General features: G+C 31.5%; 5 protein-coding genes across 5 annotated transcripts; 3 read left to right on the top strand and 2 right to left on the bottom strand.

Annotated features, from left to right (window-relative positions):
• Nucleotides 1–36: 36 nt before the first annotated feature.
• Nucleotides 37–947, bottom strand: HELRODRAFT_74560 (hypothetical protein; the record flags this gene model as incomplete). The annotated part of the gene is made up of 3 exons (XM_009014623.1): nucleotides 37–148; nucleotides 327–489; nucleotides 671–947. 3 exons carry the CDS (start codon nucleotides 945–947, stop codon nucleotides 37–39), a joined length of 552 nt encoding a protein of 183 aa, XP_009012871.1.
• Nucleotides 948–2,014: 1,067 nt separating this feature from the next.
• On the top strand, nucleotides 2,015–4,817 carry HELRODRAFT_168760 (hypothetical protein; the record flags this gene model as incomplete). The annotated part of the gene is made up of 6 exons (XM_009014622.1): nucleotides 2,015–2,460; nucleotides 2,662–2,712; nucleotides 3,014–3,343; nucleotides 3,443–3,553; nucleotides 4,049–4,297; nucleotides 4,718–4,817. 6 exons carry the CDS (start codon nucleotides 2,015–2,017, stop codon nucleotides 4,815–4,817), a joined length of 1,287 nt encoding a protein of 428 aa, XP_009012870.1.
• A 3,529-nt stretch (nucleotides 4,818–8,346) lies between these two features.
• On the top strand, nucleotides 8,347–10,713 carry HELRODRAFT_190637 (hypothetical protein; the record flags this gene model as incomplete). Its single annotated transcript, XM_009014621.1, has 8 exons — nucleotides 8,347–8,413; nucleotides 8,646–8,757; nucleotides 9,052–9,199; nucleotides 9,552–9,619; nucleotides 9,703–9,769; nucleotides 10,195–10,361; nucleotides 10,471–10,593; nucleotides 10,630–10,713. The coding sequence occupies 6 exons, from the start codon at nucleotides 8,347–8,349 to the stop codon at nucleotides 10,333–10,335; spliced, it is 603 nt and encodes a 200-aa protein (XP_009012869.1). The 3' UTR covers nucleotides 10,336–10,361; nucleotides 10,471–10,593; nucleotides 10,630–10,713.
• Nucleotides 10,714–11,251: 538 nt separating this feature from the next.
• Nucleotides 11,252–14,185, bottom strand: HELRODRAFT_109895 (hypothetical protein). The gene is made up of 10 exons (XM_009014620.1): nucleotides 14,069–14,185; nucleotides 13,936–13,970; nucleotides 13,724–13,817; nucleotides 13,505–13,562; nucleotides 13,260–13,332; nucleotides 12,786–12,883; nucleotides 12,658–12,722; nucleotides 12,489–12,548; nucleotides 11,880–12,212; nucleotides 11,252–11,859 (listed from the first exon to the last, which is right to left on the bottom strand). The coding sequence occupies exons 1-9, from the start codon at nucleotides 14,125–14,127 to the stop codon at nucleotides 12,077–12,079; spliced, it is 678 nt and encodes a 225-aa protein (XP_009012868.1). The 5' UTR covers nucleotides 14,128–14,185; the 3' UTR covers nucleotides 11,252–11,859; nucleotides 11,880–12,076.
• A 622-nt stretch (nucleotides 14,186–14,807) lies between these two features.
• On the top strand, nucleotides 14,808–18,452 carry HELRODRAFT_74052 (hypothetical protein; the record flags this gene model as incomplete). The annotated part of the gene is made up of 11 exons (XM_009014619.1): nucleotides 14,808–15,014; nucleotides 15,232–15,376; nucleotides 16,005–16,112; nucleotides 16,182–16,357; nucleotides 16,612–16,684; nucleotides 16,813–16,856; nucleotides 17,194–17,292; nucleotides 17,554–17,699; nucleotides 17,786–17,846; nucleotides 18,089–18,190; nucleotides 18,381–18,452. 11 exons carry the CDS (start codon nucleotides 14,808–14,810, stop codon nucleotides 18,450–18,452), a joined length of 1,233 nt encoding a protein of 410 aa, XP_009012867.1.
• Nucleotides 18,453–18,482: the final 30 nt, after the last annotated feature.

Raw genomic sequence — 18,482 nt, 5'->3', positions numbered from 1 at the left:
TTTTGTTCTATTATTAGTAACAAAAGCAAAATTTGGTCAATCAGTTTTCTTGTTGGAATCTGGAACAACATCTCCAACAATTTCATCTTCGTCATCGTAAGTGCCATGCTCGTCTCCATCCTTTATCAACTTTCCGACTATATCATACCTGAGATTCAAAAATTATGCTACTTAACTCAATCGAAATAATAAGATAGATCATGATTCAGTTTTAAATGGCTTAAAGCCTTAGAGAAACCTCAGTACTAAAAGAAAAAGAACAGCTAATTTTTCAATTTTGGATTTCTTAGATGGAAAATTTAATTAATGAAAAAAGATATTGATACAACTTTTCTGAGAAACTGCTCTCCCAATCTCTTATGATGTCTAGTTCACCAGCTGAGAGGTCACTGAGGTCATCATATTCATTCTTCAGGGCATTCTCTTCAAGACACATTGTTCCTAATCCTCTTGAAGCATCTCTACCTGCAAATACACTGTAAGCACCTCCTGATGTTTAAATTTAGATCTTATTTAATAATAAAAAATTAATCTGAATTAACTTTTGTCTTTTAAGGATGTTGTAAACTTTGTTTTAGATGCACAGAAAATATTTAAGTACAGTTTAAAAAGCCGATGCTAAATAAAGAATAAAAAAATTAGAAAAAACTTTATAAAATAAAATGATCACCTTCTCCGTAAAATCGTTTGCCTCTTGTGACATCAAACACAGTTCCATTGACGGCCATTAAGATACGACCATCTTCTTGTTTCCCGTCGAATTTCCGTAACTCGTCGAGAGTGAAATCTCGTTTTTTCATAGGAGTTAGCATTTGTTGGGGAGCGCTAGGAACGTACTCTTCGTCTTGCATACTCCTTTTGATTATTTTGTACAGAAGATAGGCGCATAATCCGAGAAGAATCGCGTTGAAAGGACTGAAGACATCGTGGAAATAATTTTTGGTCATCTCATTTCCTTCCTCGTGTTGGTCACCGCCTTCCACCTCGTTGATCATTTGCGTTTGAATTTAAAATCTTAAATCAATAATAGACGTCAAGCAAGATGGCTACGATGGGCTTTAAACGTGAAAAGTGAATGAAAAGTTAATAAGCTTTGCTATTTATACGTAATGTGTCATGTGTAATATGTCATATGTAATATATACACAAGTGTCACCCATGTATCATGCATGTTATAAGAATATGACTATTGCATTAATTGAATTCTTATATCTCATATAAATGAGTTATAAATGTGTTAAGTTCACAATATAATGACTTGCAAATGTTTACGTTAAAAACAGACACCTTTTGATTTTTGACTGGCCAAAGTTTTTCTTTGTTTTGTGTTATGACAAACTGTAATGTAATACCTTGCTGAGATAAGATGTATCAAATTTATTTATAAATTTTAATGACAAATGTTTTAATGGTCTAATACACTATCGTCTTAGCTTGATTATCAAATCTTAATTACTTACAGTTTTGAAACAGCACAAACAGTGCACGAAGAGTTGATTAAACCATTACATAAACATTACAACTGATGACAATAAAAAAAATTGACAGTAAATTCAACTACATTGATGCACTGATTTAACTATCAACAAGATCGTTGGTTTAGCACATATACTACTTAGAGAGAGAGAGAGAGAGAGAGAGAGAGAGAGAGAGAGAGAGAGAGAGAAAGAGAGAGAGAGTACCTTGCCATTTCATTTTGATTTACTTACTAGGAGGTTACTTTTGAAGGGGATTTGGAGGGCGATTTATTGAAAATCAACAATATATAACATTTATATCCTATATATTCATGTCATTAATGTAATTCTGAACACGCACCAAATTTCAATTTATTCCATTCCATGGTTCAGCTTCCCATACTAATGAGAAACAATTAGAATTTTCTGGAAGTTTCGCTTTAGTGTACCTTCGGCTTGGTAGTTTGGCCGTTAATATAACAAAAAGCTAAGATTTCTATTAAATTTAAAGTTGCATTCGAAAAATCTGGAATAGAATATTATTTTTATGAAAAATAATGTTTCAATCGAATAAAATTTTGTTTCCGCCGAGTGCAAGTCCGTTCCACGACAGCATCACATCTCATGGTAACACTATTTCTAACAATGCCAACACCAACAACACTGCTACTATAAAATTCTTACAATCGACTCCATCCGGCATACAGGAATATTTTATTCACCACCCTGTTGCTGTTGATAAAGGGCCGGATGTCGTTAATGAGAACTTTCTGCAGAATTGTGTGAATTCCACTTTATCACAACTACAACATGAAGAACAACAATTTATACAGCAACTAAACAGCCACAACTACACACGACCAGACATTTTAAATTGTGATCGTAATGACAGAAATGGTGTAGTTAATGTTTGCAACAACGTCAATAATAATTTTTTTCAGTTTCATAGGGGCTCCATTGGCAACCAAGGCATAAGGAACAACGTTGTTGATCCTAATTCTTTGTTAGGAACTGTAATGAAAAGACCAAATGATGTGTATGCTTTGGTTACAATTTCATATTGTTTTTTACTTTTCTTATTATATTATCATTCTTATATTTTTTTATTTTAATATTTATTATTTAATAGTTCCCTACTAAAATATTTAAAAATTCTACTATGCTAATTTTTCAGAATTAATTTATATTTTTTTATTTATCACAGGGCAAGGATGCTTTCTCAGATGAATGCCAAACGAAAGTCCGATGATCCAGAGTATGTTTTGCTAGATTTTATTTATCATAAATTATTATTTTTGTATTATTTTTTACAATTTTTATTATTTATTTTATTATTACTTCTATTGAATGCTGTGACTAGTTGCTAATATTACCATCATTATTTTATTTTCATCTAGTTCATATTACAATGCTTGCTTTGGTCCTATGAAATATCATACTACATCACAATGGTGATGTTAATAATTAAAATGATAATTATATTAATAATTACAATATAATTAACTATAATTATTTTAACTATAATAATTGTAATTTTTATTTCAACCCGACTCCAGCTCTCCTGTCCCGTGTAAAGTTCGAGTAAATGAGGAAAAAATGTCTGCCTGCATGAACGACCTCAACCTAAACAACAAAAATAATAATAATTTCTGTAATAATAATAATAATAATAATGATAATAATATTAGTTACTATAATAACAATAATAGTAATAATAATAACTATTATGATTATAGTGATATGGGTGAAAGTGATTTCAGTAATAATATTAATAACAACAATAATTGTTATAAAAGTAATAATAATAATTGTTCTGGTGGCAATAGTAGCAGTGGCTCTGATTTTGAATCTGCCTGGTTCGCAATGGAAGAGGTCAATCGAATTAGGTGTGTGATTGTTATTATTATTATTATTATTGTTGTTGTCATTGTTGTTGTTATTTTTACTATTTATTATTTATATTATTTTTATTGTCCTAAAAATAGAAATCTCTCAGAGGAGGCTGCTGCAAAAGGTGCCAGGTTGGAATTTCTCAGCGACATGAAGCTTGACTTTAAGAAGAATGATATCTTGCCTAAAGCTGTTGTTGATGAAATGTTAGGGAATTAGAGAATAAACCGTTTTTTATACATATCATTTACAATTTTTTGGGCTTATTGTTACAATTTATTTTATAAAAAATATGTAATTTATACTGTAAAATGTGCATATGTGTCTACTGTTGTTATTATTATCTACATTGTAATGCTAGGAGTTTTACAAAAATAATTTTTAAATGAAGTTTTTCTGTTAGTGTCATTGGCTTTGGGACCCTGGTTATTCCTCGAAGGTATCAACAACGGGCACATGCACGCACATCACATGCAAATACATGCTTGAATTAGGGTATCAGACACATTGCATGTCGTAGGAGGGAATCTTTTTTTTTATTCGAATCTGGCCACTGCATCAGCAGAACCAAACTCTTAAACAATTACATCATTTTACCTGTTTATATCACGTTTTAAAAAGAGATTTCATCATTTGATTTTTAGAAGTCAAAAATTGAGTACATTTGAAATTAATCTTTTTTTATTTTGTGTTTTTTTTAGAGTGAAGCCAGGATTGCAGCTTGTTTTGTGGAAAGCTCCAGGAAGTGACGTCTTCAACGAGATCAAAGGCTACCTCGAAAATTCAAAGACTGAAAATAATGCAAAGACTTCAGCAAATGAGAAAAGGAATGGTGAAGAGAATATCGATGGTGGTGCTGGTGGTAAAAAATTTCTGGCATCAAAGGGTGTCACAAATGACTACAGCTTTGACATTGATCTGGATGACATTGACTACGATTTAAACCCAAAGTAAATTATTATCCATCTTTCTTCATTAATTTTTGTAAGGTTCTACGTTTTGGTTCATTTATCTGCGCGTGTTTTTTTGCGTATCTTTGGCACGTTTTTGTATCTTTGTCCATTTAATTTCGTATACTCCTACTACCAGTGTATGATATCTTTTATTTCAAATTTGTTTTATTAATAAAGTATTTGTTACAATGTTTCTGTATATTAGTGAGAGAAACTCATTTAGATATTTGGGATGTTATAATAAGATACTTTTTACTGTAATGTCTTATAAATGATGTTGTTTTTACAGTCTTTATGTATATAAAAGAGAGGTGCGTGTGTAATTACTCTTAGAAACATTTATTCATTGTTAAAACTGATTAATTGATTAATTAATTAGTTAATTGATTGATTAATTGATGACATTTTTCCATACAGTGATACAAAATCTGCCTTTCGAGGTTTCATCTGCCCCTCCGATGTTCCACTACCAGATGAGGTGGATTTTGATAGCATTGAAGATATGATAGTATCCTAATATGATGATGGTATGTTGATGTGATAGTATCCTGGTATGATAGCAGTCTGATGGGACGCTATCCTGATCTTGGAGATGTCAAAAGGATGATATCGTCGTTTTGTGATGATCATAGTGAATAATGTTTTTTTTTCATTTTATTGTTTTTAGACTATTTTTCGTGAATTTAAGTCTGATTTTATTTTATCTCGTTCTGAGTATTTTACATCAAAAAAGTGGTGGTTCAAAACGGTTTTTCTTTTTTTAAATAAATTTAAATTAAATTAACTTTTAAATTTTAGTGACGTCTAGAGACAAGTAACGTTGACGAATGTAAATGCCAAAAATTTATTTTTATAAAAACAGAAAAAGCGCAAAACACTAATTTTTGTCTAAAAAAGTTTGCACGAAAATTCAGGCATTAAACAATAATAAATGGATAACTAAATAAATTTTATTCAATAAATAATTATATTAACGTTAATGGCATTGCCATTCAATCAAACTTCCTCAAACCAGTTAGAATATTATTTTAATCTGAATGTAAATGCAATAATTATTATAATGAATATTATGTAAAATAAATAAATAATAAGATAGATGAGCCTGATAGCGTGAAAAATCTCAAAATTTGAGATGAATCAGAAAAGAAAATTGGAAAATAAATTCAATTAACATGTAATGTAAGTTGTAAATTTTCTATTTTCAGTAATAATTTACTATTAAGTAACCGTTGCCAATATATAAAACATATATATATATATATATATATATATATATATGTTTTATATTTTTTATTAGTCTGACCCATAAAGGATAGAGACTATAAAATAAAGGAGGACTGATTGATTTTATATTTTGTACTGTGTTTTTGAGTTTGTTATGTTCTGGTTGTGTATCTGTGTGTGTGTTGTATGTGTGCTTGTGGGTGTGTGTATGTGTATGTGTGTGCATCCATCAATCAAGCAAGCAAATAACCATTAATAACCTTCCTAAAACTACAGTTAAGCTTTAAGTATGTTTATTTTAAAGCCCATTAAGTCAAGATTTAGAGATAACATTACTTTAATTTGTAGAACTGAACACTTAACAGGAAATGTATGTATGTATATATATATATATATATATATATATATAATATATATATATATAATATATATATATGTGTGTGTGTGTGTGTGTGTGTGTGTGTATTATTTAATTAGATGTATATATGGTGTACTGTATACAAAATACAGATGTATACCTTTAAAACTTACTCAAACTGTACAAAAACATGCATGCAGCACACTGTACAATTATGTATGTGTAGTGTGTATACACACACTGTGATCTTTGCATCCTGTTTCGACCTATTATAAATAACTGTAAATAGTTGTAAAAGTTGCAATAGAATAGCTTCCTTTTATACAAAGGTATGTTTATGTGTTTATGCGTATTGTGCGCAACACGCGCGCACACACACACATACTGTGTAAGTGTTGGTTTGTTTTGTGGAAGGGTGGTTGTTGTATATGTATTTTATACTCTAACTACAATTTATAATGGCCAAAGAGCTTAGAAAAATATTTCACTAAAATGCTAGTTAACAGTATGTATAGATATATTATTAAGAGTAGTATAGATGAATAATTGTTTCTGAAAAACAATGAAATATTTTGACAATGACTAATAAGTATAACATGTTTGTAGCATGTGGATATAACAGGTTTATTTGCATACACGCACGCGCACAAACACGCGCATACAACACACATACACAAACACACACGCACACACACATGCAGGTCTGTAGTGGTAGTATACATTAGTACAATGCAGTAATGTATAAAAGGACTGACACATCTTGTTTTTGCTATATGTAATTATTTAATCATTATCCTATCTGCCACACACACACACACATGCGCGCGCGCACACACACACATACACTTAAACACGGTGGGGGAAATGGTTGAACTTGTCTCAGAGAAAATAATGTGCCTAAAGAATTGGTTGGGTTCGTACAGACTAAAATTAAATGAAGAAAAAACACAGGTAATGTTGATTGGAACTAAACAACAGCTCTCGAGAACTGATGTAAAGAGCATAAGATTTGGGTCTGTGATGGTGCCGTTCACTGGTGTGGTGAAAAATTTGGGTTTCTGGTTGGACAGTACACTGAATATGCATCAGCATGTGAATAACCTCGTTAGGGACTGTTCATTTCAGCTTCGACAGCTTGGCCGCATAAGAGCCTCTCTTGATCTGGATACAACAAAATCTCTGATCCATGCGTTTGTGGTCAGTCGGGTTGATTATTGCAACAGTTTGCTGAGCGGATGTCCGAAGTCAACAATACATGGGATAAAATCAATACAAAACAGGGCAGCGAAGCTTATAGTACAAGGAAAAAAATATGACCATGTGACCCCAATTTTTCGTGAATTACATTGGCTGCCAATTGAAAGCAGAATCGTTTTCAAAGTTTTGGTGATGATGAAACGATGTATGCAAGGTTCGGCTCCGAAATATCTAATGGATCTGTGCAAAAAAACACCAATAACAGTGGCGGGTAGATTCTTAAGATCTTCCAAAAACAATGATTTTCAGAAACCGTTGGTAAACTCATCAATGGCGTCAAGAAGTTTTGCAGTGTATGGCCCAAAGATGTGGAATGATTTGCCAACAGAGCTGAAAACAAATGAGATTGATGAAGTGATTTTTAGAAAAAGAATCAAAGCGCACTTGTGGGATAAAGGTTTGTGAGAACTTGAACGAGCGCTATATAAACTCTACATATATATATATAAACACACGCATACACACACGCATACACACACACATGTGCGTGTAGCCATGCATACATACACAGATATAAATATATGTGTAGGAGCATGTATATATAAATATTTTCTACATCCTATTGTCAAGAGATGTGATTATTATTATGAAAGTGACTGAACTGAATGAATATATTGGTTCCTATTTAAATTTTTAAAATAATTATCTTTATTTTATTATGTTTCAATTTACAGATAAATGAATAAATAAATGGAGAATTTTTTCATATACTTGGTTTTAATTGATGTAGTTAATTAAATTAAGCAATTAATTAAGTTTGATTGATTAAATTTAGGATTGGTTGATTGAATTCAATTTAAAAAGATGAAGAAATTGAATGAAATCTCTTTAATTGATTATTTAATTATTGAAAAAACAGTTACTTTAATTAACTTTCTTAATGAATTAATTAATTAATTCAACACAGGGAACTTGAATGAAATATAAAATAAAGAAAGCAAAGACCTCAAATCAGACAGACACACAGTCAGTCAGTCAGAATTAACTGGACAAAATTTAATTGATAAAAGTTATAATAATAATAATAACAATAAGGATAATAATGTACCGAATGAATAAATAAATGAATGTAAAATTTCTGTAAGCTCCTCTTCACAACTCTTTACTTTGCATGCAAGAATATTATAAGTCACTTAAAATAGTAATAAATTAAATATTTATAATTAAAATAATAATAATAATAATAGTAATAATAAATAGATTCAAAATGGCCGACAATGAACTCTCCTCAAAGCTTCAGAAAAGAACTGAAAGGATTGAAATTGCGGAGCAAGGTATGTGAGGTTTAGAGTGGATGGCTTAACCTAATGTTCACCAAAAAAATATAGACGTAAATACACACTAACATACACAAACAGTATCATATACATCAATCAATCAATCAAGTAGTTTATAAACTTTTCATCAACTAAATCTTCTTGTATATTGTATGGTGTTGCTAATCATATAATGCTTATGAATGAATTTTTTTGCCAACAACAATAAAAAATGAATTTTTTTTTAAAGGAAAGGACTTGCCAGCGCCAAATCTCCATTCAAAAGAGGTCTTCAACCCATACACCGAATTCAAAGAATTTTCAAGAAAGCAGATCCAACATTACCAAAAAATGTTCAACCAGTAGGTCTAGAGGATAATAATTTTTTTTTGAATTACATTTTTCTTCAAATTCATTCATTTTTTTTCGTGTTTTTATTTTAATATTCATTATCTCTTTATACCTTTTTAATTTTTTTCTTTGTTATGCAGTCCTCACACGTGCAAAACTACTTAAATTAAATATTATCCTCATTTGCCAAACTTCTAAGCATCTCTCATCAATATTATTGTTCTTTTTTATTGTTATTCTTGTTATTAATATCCTTCATTATTATTATTATGATTATATATCTGATAAAAATCCAAATTTTACAGATATGACACTGGTAAAGATAAGTTTATCGACCTACAAGAGCTTAAGCACATGATGGAGAAATTAGGCGTACCCCAGACCCATCTCGGCCTGAAGGAGATGATCAAGGAGGTTGATGAGGATTTTGATGGGAAAATTAGCTTCAGAGAAGTTAGTGATTTTTGGGGTTATTTATTATTCGTTGTCTTTTTTCTTATTTAATTTTTTTTGTTTAAATATCTCTCTATATGATCGTTTTAAATCAAGTTATTGCTTTTATTATTATTTATTATTATTCTTGTTTTATATTTCTACATACGCTGAGTGTCAAAATTATTTTGAAGAAATTTTATTTTTTTCTCAATTTCATTACACACTCCCAAGACATTTTGCCTTCCCAGCAAACGTACTAACATTATTATCATTATTTATTTATTTATTTATTATGACAGATTTGTAACTGATTATGATAAATTATGATTAATTATGAATAATAATAATAACCACAATACACATCACACAGTTTCTCCTCATATTCAGAAAGGCCTCACTAGGAGAACTCCAGAGTTCTGGTCTCAATGAGATATTCAAGTCGGTCTTTTATTATTATTATTGCATTATTATTATTATTATTTTTTTTGTTGTTATTATTATTATTATTATCATTATTTTAGGTTTGTAACCGAGATTGATGTAGACAAAGAGGGTGTAAAAGGTGCCAAGAATTTTTTTGAGGCAAAGGTAAGTGAAAAAAAAATTGATTGAGATCAAGGTCATCATCAACTATAAAAATTTCATCATCGTCGTTGTAGTCGTCATCATCTCAAATCATCACCATCCATAGAATCTTTCATTACCATCATCAACTATAAAACTTTCATCATCGTCGTCATCATCCTCGTCATAGCCACTTTCAATTTTAAAGTTATCTGTTCAGTTATTCTTTTTCAATCACAGTGTCCCTTTGTCATTCATCCGTTTCTTTTATTTCTTATTCATTCCATCATCTATCCATTCATCACTCATTCGTCATTCATTCAATGCATTATCTATTCATCACTCATTCATCATTCGTTTGTTTATTCATCCATCCATCCATTCATTTATCCATCCATCTATCTACCTATCCATCCATCTATCTATCCATCCATCATTCATCCATCCAGATAAACGAGGTAGTAGCAGAGAGCAAATTTGAACGAGAGATCAAAGAAGAGCAGGAAGAAAAAAGAAAGCAGGAAGAAGAGAAGAAGCAGAGGAAGGCTGCCTTCAAGGAGAAGGCTACTGTCTTCCAACAACCACATTAAATGATGATAATGATGGTGGTGGTGATGATGATGGTCGTCGCGATGGTGTTGATAGTGATCGTCACGATGGTGTTGATAATGATGCTGGTTATGATGATGATCTCACGACGGTGTCGATGATGGTGCTGATTATGATGATCAAGGGGTAGTGATGACGACGATTCCCTACCCTGATAAGATTACTTACTGCCAGCATATATTGACCGTTCACCTGCTTACCATTATTCCATATTCAACCGAACAATTATATTTTATTATAGTAATAATATATATATATATATATATATATATATATATATATATATATATATATATATATATATATAGAAAGAGAGAGGGGGGGGGGGAGGGAGAAATGACTATGTAACCTTTGTGTACTTGGTTAAAGTTGTAATTGGTTGTTTTTGTGAGGTTGTATTACTATCGATAACAGTATAATATAATTGGTTGATCTGTTTTTCTAATTATATATATATGTATATATATGCGTGTATATATATATATATACATATGTATGTATGTGTGCGTGTGTGTATTTTAGTTTTGACCTGTCGGTTCGCCATTGCAATAATATGCTTCAATCGCTTTTTTCATGATAAACTGTCTTTTAACATTTTTATTTTTAGCTTTTAAATAACAGTTATAAATATATATATTATAAATATATATATTGAGAACTATTTTATCTTTGATGGGCCACATATGTAATTAAACAGCAGATTTTTTCGACCCGGAGGGTAGAATTTTTTAAGATTTTTGGTTCTGTTTTGGTAATAATGTCTGGCTGAGGACCTTTTTTGGGCGAACAAGGCCTCACGGGCCGCGTAAAATAGCTCCGCGGACCATAGCTTGCTCACACCTGGTGTATACCATGCATGTATAGTATACGTGATGTTGTCGGTGGGTTATACGCGGTATTAAACGATTTTTAATTGTTCTTTTTTAAAAGTTTTCATTTTGTTATTGTTTGCTCAAATTCTTGGCTTATACTGATAAATTCTCTTTTTGTATTCATACTTCGCTGGTGTAAATTTATGCAAATTTGTACAACAAAAAAAGCTTATATTAGATTTCGATATTTGTACAGATGGGTTTTTTCTTTTTTTAATTATCTTTTTGTTAATTTTTTTATTTAAAATTCAAGTCTATGTGAATGATAATTAATTTAGACATACATACACGCACACACGCGCGCGCGCGCACACACACATAAACACGCTCATCGATATTATTTTCAAATGCAATTCTCAACCAGCATTTAAATTTAAATTTGTTATGCTTATATTATGTTTCAGCATTTCATTCTGTTACAAACACACGTGATTTGCACACACACACACACACATACACACACACACACGGTAAATAGATATTATTATGGTGTTTAGAGTGACATCCTTAATGCATTCACATTAATGTTGTTTACATAGTTACCTATTGACTTGATTTATTTACTCATCTCATTTTTATCATAGAGAAACCAATTTTAGGTTTTTAATGCTTTTTTGAAGTCACTTTTTTTCATATATTTCATCTTATTTCAACAATAATTAAATGATTGACATTAATTTTTTATGCAACGAAAGAAACTAAATAAACAACTGAATAAACTAGCTTTTCACTAATTTGCAAATTAAAAAAATTGAAAACTGAATTGCATAGATATAAAATATAGTGTTCCCATATCTATGCTGAGTTGTATAGACATAGAAAATCCAGTTTTTTAACCTATGCCGGATTATTAGTTTTCTTTGGAGGAAGTGCTGGATCGTGTCAGGCGGTGGTCAATTTCTCCTGTCGTGCGTTTGTATATGGCTTCCGGGACGCCATCTTTGTACGAGCAGTATCGAGCCGCCGCGAACAGAAAATCACTCAGGCTAAATTTTATAAAAGAAAAAAGAAGCTTAATATTCAAGAATGTAATATTCTAAATAGTCTCGCCCAAAATGGTCCCGCTGAGAACTGGTTCAAACGCAGAGATTAAGGCATGTTCCGTCATAATACGCTGAAAATATACTGCAACGTTCTGCAACTATGCACGCACGTGCATGCGTTATGTGCTTGCCAATCCTTAAAAAGTACATCACACTCTAATGACTGATTGAATGTTTGATTGGTTGGTTGGTTGGTTGGCTGGTTGGCTGAACATTTACCGGTTGACGAAGACAGCCGGCTCAGTTTCCATCTCGCCATTTGCTACCAAGGGAACGATTCTGAATTTCAATGTGACAAATAGCAAGCGTTATAAAAGAATGTAGCCACAAATATACACACAGACATACTCATAAAAACGCACATATACACACAAACACACACACAGACTCTCTTTCAGCTCTCCTGCAGACAGATCTTGCGATGTGTAAATGACAACTTGCCAAACCACCTGACTGAAAATTTCAAAATTTCGATTTTTCACAATATTTTTTTACAAAATTTTCCAAAAAACTTACTGGCAGTATAAAACTTTTCAAAGGTGGAACAGTTTCCATGTATTCATCGATCCATTTTTCGAGATTTTCCACTGGTTCTTTCTTGAATTCTGTTTTTTCTAATGGGTAATTGATTTAAAATAATGCTACAATGGCGAATAGATGGTTGAAAATATCGTTATTCCCACAATTAAATGATCAAAGGTAATGTAACAAAATTAAAATCATGATTGTACAATGTATTTTAAACATTTTTCAAACAAATATTTCAAGAATAAAAAACTTTCCATAAACGTGCCTTATCTATAAGTTATAAAAATTAATTTAAACCAAGACATGACAACATCAATCTTTTCTAATCTTATTTAGTATCTTCTTAGCTTAGCCATTTGTCTAAGTGAACAATTTGTCTGAGCCCAAAAAAATATAAAATAATATAAGGATATATAGAACGGAGGCCACATTTTGTTCTCTATTTTAAATAGACAGGCATACTTAGGTGCCTATCCTTGGCAGATGATTTTGGAGTTGCAATTGATGAGCCAACATCTTGAAGAATGCATTGGATCTGTGTGGTTGTATGTTTGAAATGAGTTGTGCGAAATGGGAAATAATTAAAAAATACATAAATATTCATATAAATTTCAAAATGAAAAAATAAAAGGAAAAATTTTAAAAAAATGGTGGTTTTGTGAAAAATTAAAAAAAGTTAATTTATAAATACAATAATAATAATTTACTATTTTTAATCTTTCAGTGAGATCTGCACAACGACTGCTACAGTGCTCTCTTGCTAAACTGTTAAATATTAGAATTAGACATTAAAGATGGACTTAAACCAAACATAAAGAAGTGAAATTTAAATTAATCAAGTTATAAATTTAACAAGTAAATCATATTTAAAAAATTAAAGATATCAAAGATAATAAATAAATAATGAAATATTAAAAAACTGCAACCCAATATGGCTGCTTAGTTCGTCAGTGGCCCCCAGAGCATTGAAGATCTGATCATCTTTTGGTCTTCTTTCACCAGTGTATGTTGCAGAGGTACCTGATTTAATATTTTAATTAAATAATTAAATGATAAATTACATATGCAATACTGGTGAGATTAAATTTTATTCGTTGAAAAATGTGAAATTTAATAAAATTTATTGTCAAAATAACACCTTTGTCCCCAGTTTTCGTATAAATTTTCATTGACCTGTATGTGCCATTGAATTTAAAATTGACAGTGAAGAGTTGCTTTCAAAGTCAAAATAACAAGCAAATGACACACAATATAAAATTCATTTGAGCTACCTTTTAAAGCTTCGTAATATTTTATGGTAGCCATTTTTCATCAAACAACCCGTATTCATTGCGAAAATAAGTGGTTTGTCAAGAAGTTTTAAATTAACGTAAGTTGAAATGTTAAGTTTGCTTTTAGTCAAAAGCATTAAAATTTACTTTTAATCATTATTAAAAATAATAAACTTTGAAAAAAATTTATTATATACAAATTTTTTATTTATTTTTTATTAAACAAACTATAGCATTTTAAACTAATTTTTAAAAAATTTGTTTTTAATATTTTACTATCTAGCACTGCCATCACTACGCAAGTTGCTAAATTTTGTTCTCTTCACTTTTACTCAGGCTATTGAGTTATGTTTGATTAAAATTGTTGTAATTGTCTAATTTGCAAAATTTCCAAAAAAAATTTATTAATTATTTAATTATTTAACTATTCATCAGGTGTTAATCTTTTTAATCGTTCTTCGATTTCTGATTCTTTAGCTGCCAATTCGTTATTTAGTTCCTGTTCTCTACATCCGTGTTCTCTTCTTCTGTTTTCAGTGTCAGCCTATGCCCTAAAAGTAACTACTAGACTAAGCTTATAACAACTGCTGTACTGAGTAAACTTCTGCTTTACTAATCGTTCTTTATTTTATTCATAATATTACAAATTAGTTAATTATTTGTTAATTACTGAATTATTGAGAAAAAATTCATTAACTATTTTTTGCCTTTTAAAATTTTCCATTCCTTACTGAACAAAATGGCCGATCGAGTTTCAAGAGTTGTCCGTCAGAGTAAATTCAGGCATGTTTTTGGTCAGGCTTTAAAAAAGGATCAGTGTTTTGATAATATTAGAATCACTAAAAGTTCCTGGGACTCCACTTTCTGCTCTGTAAATCCTAAGTATCTGGCCGTCATTACCGAAGCAGCTGGCGGGGGTGCCTTCCTCGTTTTACCTCTTGATAAAGTTTGTTCTTTTTTTGCATATTATTGATTTTATTTAGATTATTTAATAAATTTTAAATAGAAATAATTAACAAATAAATGAATCATATACAGAACTATCTAAAAGTTTTAATACCAAAAATCAGCACACAAATACATAATGTACAAATATGCATAGACAAAACTCTGAATTAATTTAACAAAAAACAAGCATCCCTCCCTAATTTTCCTAATCATAGGTAGGCAGAGTTGATAGAGAAGCCCCACTGGTTGTCGGCCACAAGGCTGCAGTCTTGGATTTACAATGGTGTCCCCACGATGATTCAATCATTGCCAGTGGCTCAGAGGACTGCACTGTCAAAATTTGGCAAATTCCAGAAGGAGGTGAAAACATAATTAGCATAATTAATTATATAATTTAATGAAATAATGATTGCTAATTGGTTGGTTACACCTAATATGAGTTGTATTGTAATTAAGTATTAAAGTCAATTATATATTCATAGTAAAAATTATCACTGCATGAATCCCAAAATTATCAATCAATGAATCCTACACAAATACACTCAATACAAAAACTTATGGGTTTTGTATGTATACACACACACACACACACACACACACACACACACACACACACACACACACACACACACACACACACACACACACACACACACACACACACACACTGCTTACCAGTTTATTTGCTAGGTTGTTAAAATGCCTGGCTCTGCTGTTGCATTTACTGGGATTGAATGCAAGCAGGTCCCTGCTTATTGCATGCAATGTGTGTTGTTTTTGTGGATTCACATGTATTTAAATGCACTGTGTGTATGTGCGTGCGTGTGTGTGTTGTTGATACCTCTAAGAATTATTTAAAGGATTGTGGGATTGTCAATAATACTAATACTATTGCACTTATAAAACTACATTTTATTAATTTCTCTAATTTTTCATATGTTAATTATAATTTATTTCACACCCCATCTAATTAACATAATAAATGCAGGACTGACGGCCAACATGGAGGAGCCGATCGTCGATTTGGTGGCCCACCAGAGGCGTGTTGGTCTTGTAGTTTGGCATCCAACTGCTCAGAACATCTTGCTCTCCGGAGGTTGGTTCTTGATGATTATGATTATGATGATGGCATACAACACACACACACACACACACACACGTATAGGATCTGATAACAAGGTATACATATGGAACATTGGGACTGGTGATATAGTCAGTGAAACTAGCTTTCCTGAGGTGCCACTTAGCGCATTCTGGAGTTGGGATGGTGGGAAATACGTGGCCTCGTGCAAGGATAAGAAAGTCAGGATTGTTGATCCAAGAACTGGGAATGTTCTGAAGGTTAGGGATACAATTGATTATGATTGGGATTATCGTCTTCGTTAGCACCATCATCATTATCATCAGCGTCTTTATCATCATCATCATTATCATCACAATGTTTGTCGCCGTATTCAACAGCATTGATTGGTTGATTGCTTTGTTAGGTGGTTGATTAATTGATCGATTGTCTGACATATCCAACCAACCATCATTAACGTCATCGTTGTCGTCATCATCATTGCCATCATCGTCATCATCATTATCATCATCAGGAGAATGTTTGCCACGAAGGTACCAAGCCGACCCAAGTGGCTTACCTCAAAAATAACACCATACTCACTACTGGTTGGTGGCGATGGTGATGATGATGATGGTGGTGGGGAAAATGATGATGATGATGGTGGAAAAAATGATGATGATGAAGATTGGTGGTGATGATGATGAAGAGGATTTTGTCGTTATTTCGTTTCTAGGATTTTCAAAGATGAGTGAAAGACAGTGCTCACTATGGGATGAGGTGAGTTGATTTCTTTATTTCTTTTATTTATACACTCACTCATTCATTCATTCATTCATTCATTCATTCATTCATTCATTCTTTTATTCATTTTTTATTCAGTTTTTAATCATTCGTTTAATAAATGCTTAATTCAGTTGTCCAATCAATCATTAATTCTTTCACTCAATTTTTTTCTGTCATTCGATCAGTTGTTTGATCAATCAATCAATCAGTCAAACAATCAATTAATCAATCAATCATTCATTAATTCATTCATTCATTCACTTATTGATTCAGCCAGCCAACCAACCAATCAATGGAAAATATATCCATCCACACATTATCACTCCCATAGAACCTGAAGAACATAACCACTCTGGAGATTGACACTAGCAATGGAGTGATGTTCATTTTCTATGACCCTGACACATCTATGGTCTACATTTGTGGAAAGGTATCTTTATTGAATTATTAACTCTGGTTGATTGGCCGGTTGACTGGTCGGTTGGTTGGTTGATTTGTGGATCGTCTGATTTATTTATTTATTCAATCAATCATTTATTTATTCGCTCGTTCATTCATTCATTCACTATCTGTTTTTACATTTGTTTATTGTTAAATTAAATGACTTAATATATATATTGCATATGTTAGTACACTCGTTAATCATTATAATTATAATCGAAATTATTGTATTTGATTTCCCTAAAATTAGGGTGACACGATGATCAGGTACTTCGAGATCACCGAAGACGCCCCATACATCCACTACCTTAATATGTATCAGTCCCCGGACCCACAGCGTGGCATAACCTGCATGCCCAAGAGAGGGATTAATGTTAATATATGCGAGATAGCCAGGTAGGCGTGGCTTAAATATGTTAATTTATGCGTGGAATGATAATTTATGGAGGATTTGATAAATTCTTTTGAAAATAAATTGTTAGATTCTACAAGTTGCATACTAAAGGATTGTGTGAGGTCATTCCTATGACTGTACCAAGAAAAGTCGGTTGACTGATTGATTCGTTAATTGAATGGCTGATTGGTTAATTGAATGGTTGATTGATTAATTAATAGATTGGTTAATTGAATGGTTGATTGATTTTTAATTGCAATTTTAAACTTTTAATAAAATTTCACTTAATTAATATTACATTAAAATCAATTGAATTCATTTACAAGTTTCCGCTGAAACGTTGATATTTATTGAAATGAATGAATAATTTATTTCTATCAACCAATCACAGTCCGAATTGTTTCAAGATGACCTTTACCCGGACACACCTGGAGATATTCCCGCCCTCACAGCTGATGAATGGCTGGCTGGCAAGAATGCCCCACCCGTCATGGTCTGTATAATTTAAATGCTTCAATCTTATTAGCTGATTTTATATTTTTGTTACCTTTTGATTCGGAATATTTTGTTTTTATTGGTTCGTTATTTATTTTGATGTTTTTTTTATTGGCTGGCGTGATTCGAATACCTTAATTTTATTGGCTGACGCTTACAAATTATGTTTTGATTTATTGCTGCAATAGGTGTCACTGAAGGATGGATACGTTTCCACGAGAAAGACTGGATTCGTCGGGCAGGTCGGTTTTATCAACTAGTTTCAAATGTTTAACTGAATACCAATGTCA

Source organism: Helobdella robusta (assembly GCF_000326865.2).
Source record: "Helobdella robusta unplaced genomic scaffold HELROscaffold_14, whole genome shotgun sequence".
NCBI classification, from domain to species: domain Eukaryota; kingdom Metazoa; phylum Annelida; class Clitellata; order Rhynchobdellida; family Glossiphoniidae; genus Helobdella; species Helobdella robusta.
This window is presented reverse-complemented; position numbering and strand designations above follow the sequence as displayed.

Bases quoted from the DNA above. Each gene is read 5' to 3' on its own strand.
- HELRODRAFT_109895 (XM_009014620.1), bottom strand. From the start codon at position 14,127: ATGAATACGGGTTGTTTGATGAAAAATGGCTACCATAAAATATTACGA. The intron at 13,333-13,504 runs GTAAATTATTAT...ACAACCACACAG, and splicing joins TCACTGAAAGATTAAAAATA to ATCCAATGCATTCTTCAAGA. The intron at 12,884-13,259 runs GTATGCCTGTCT...ATTACCCATTAG, and splicing joins TGCCAAGGATAGGCACCTAA to AAAAAACAGAATTCAAGAAA.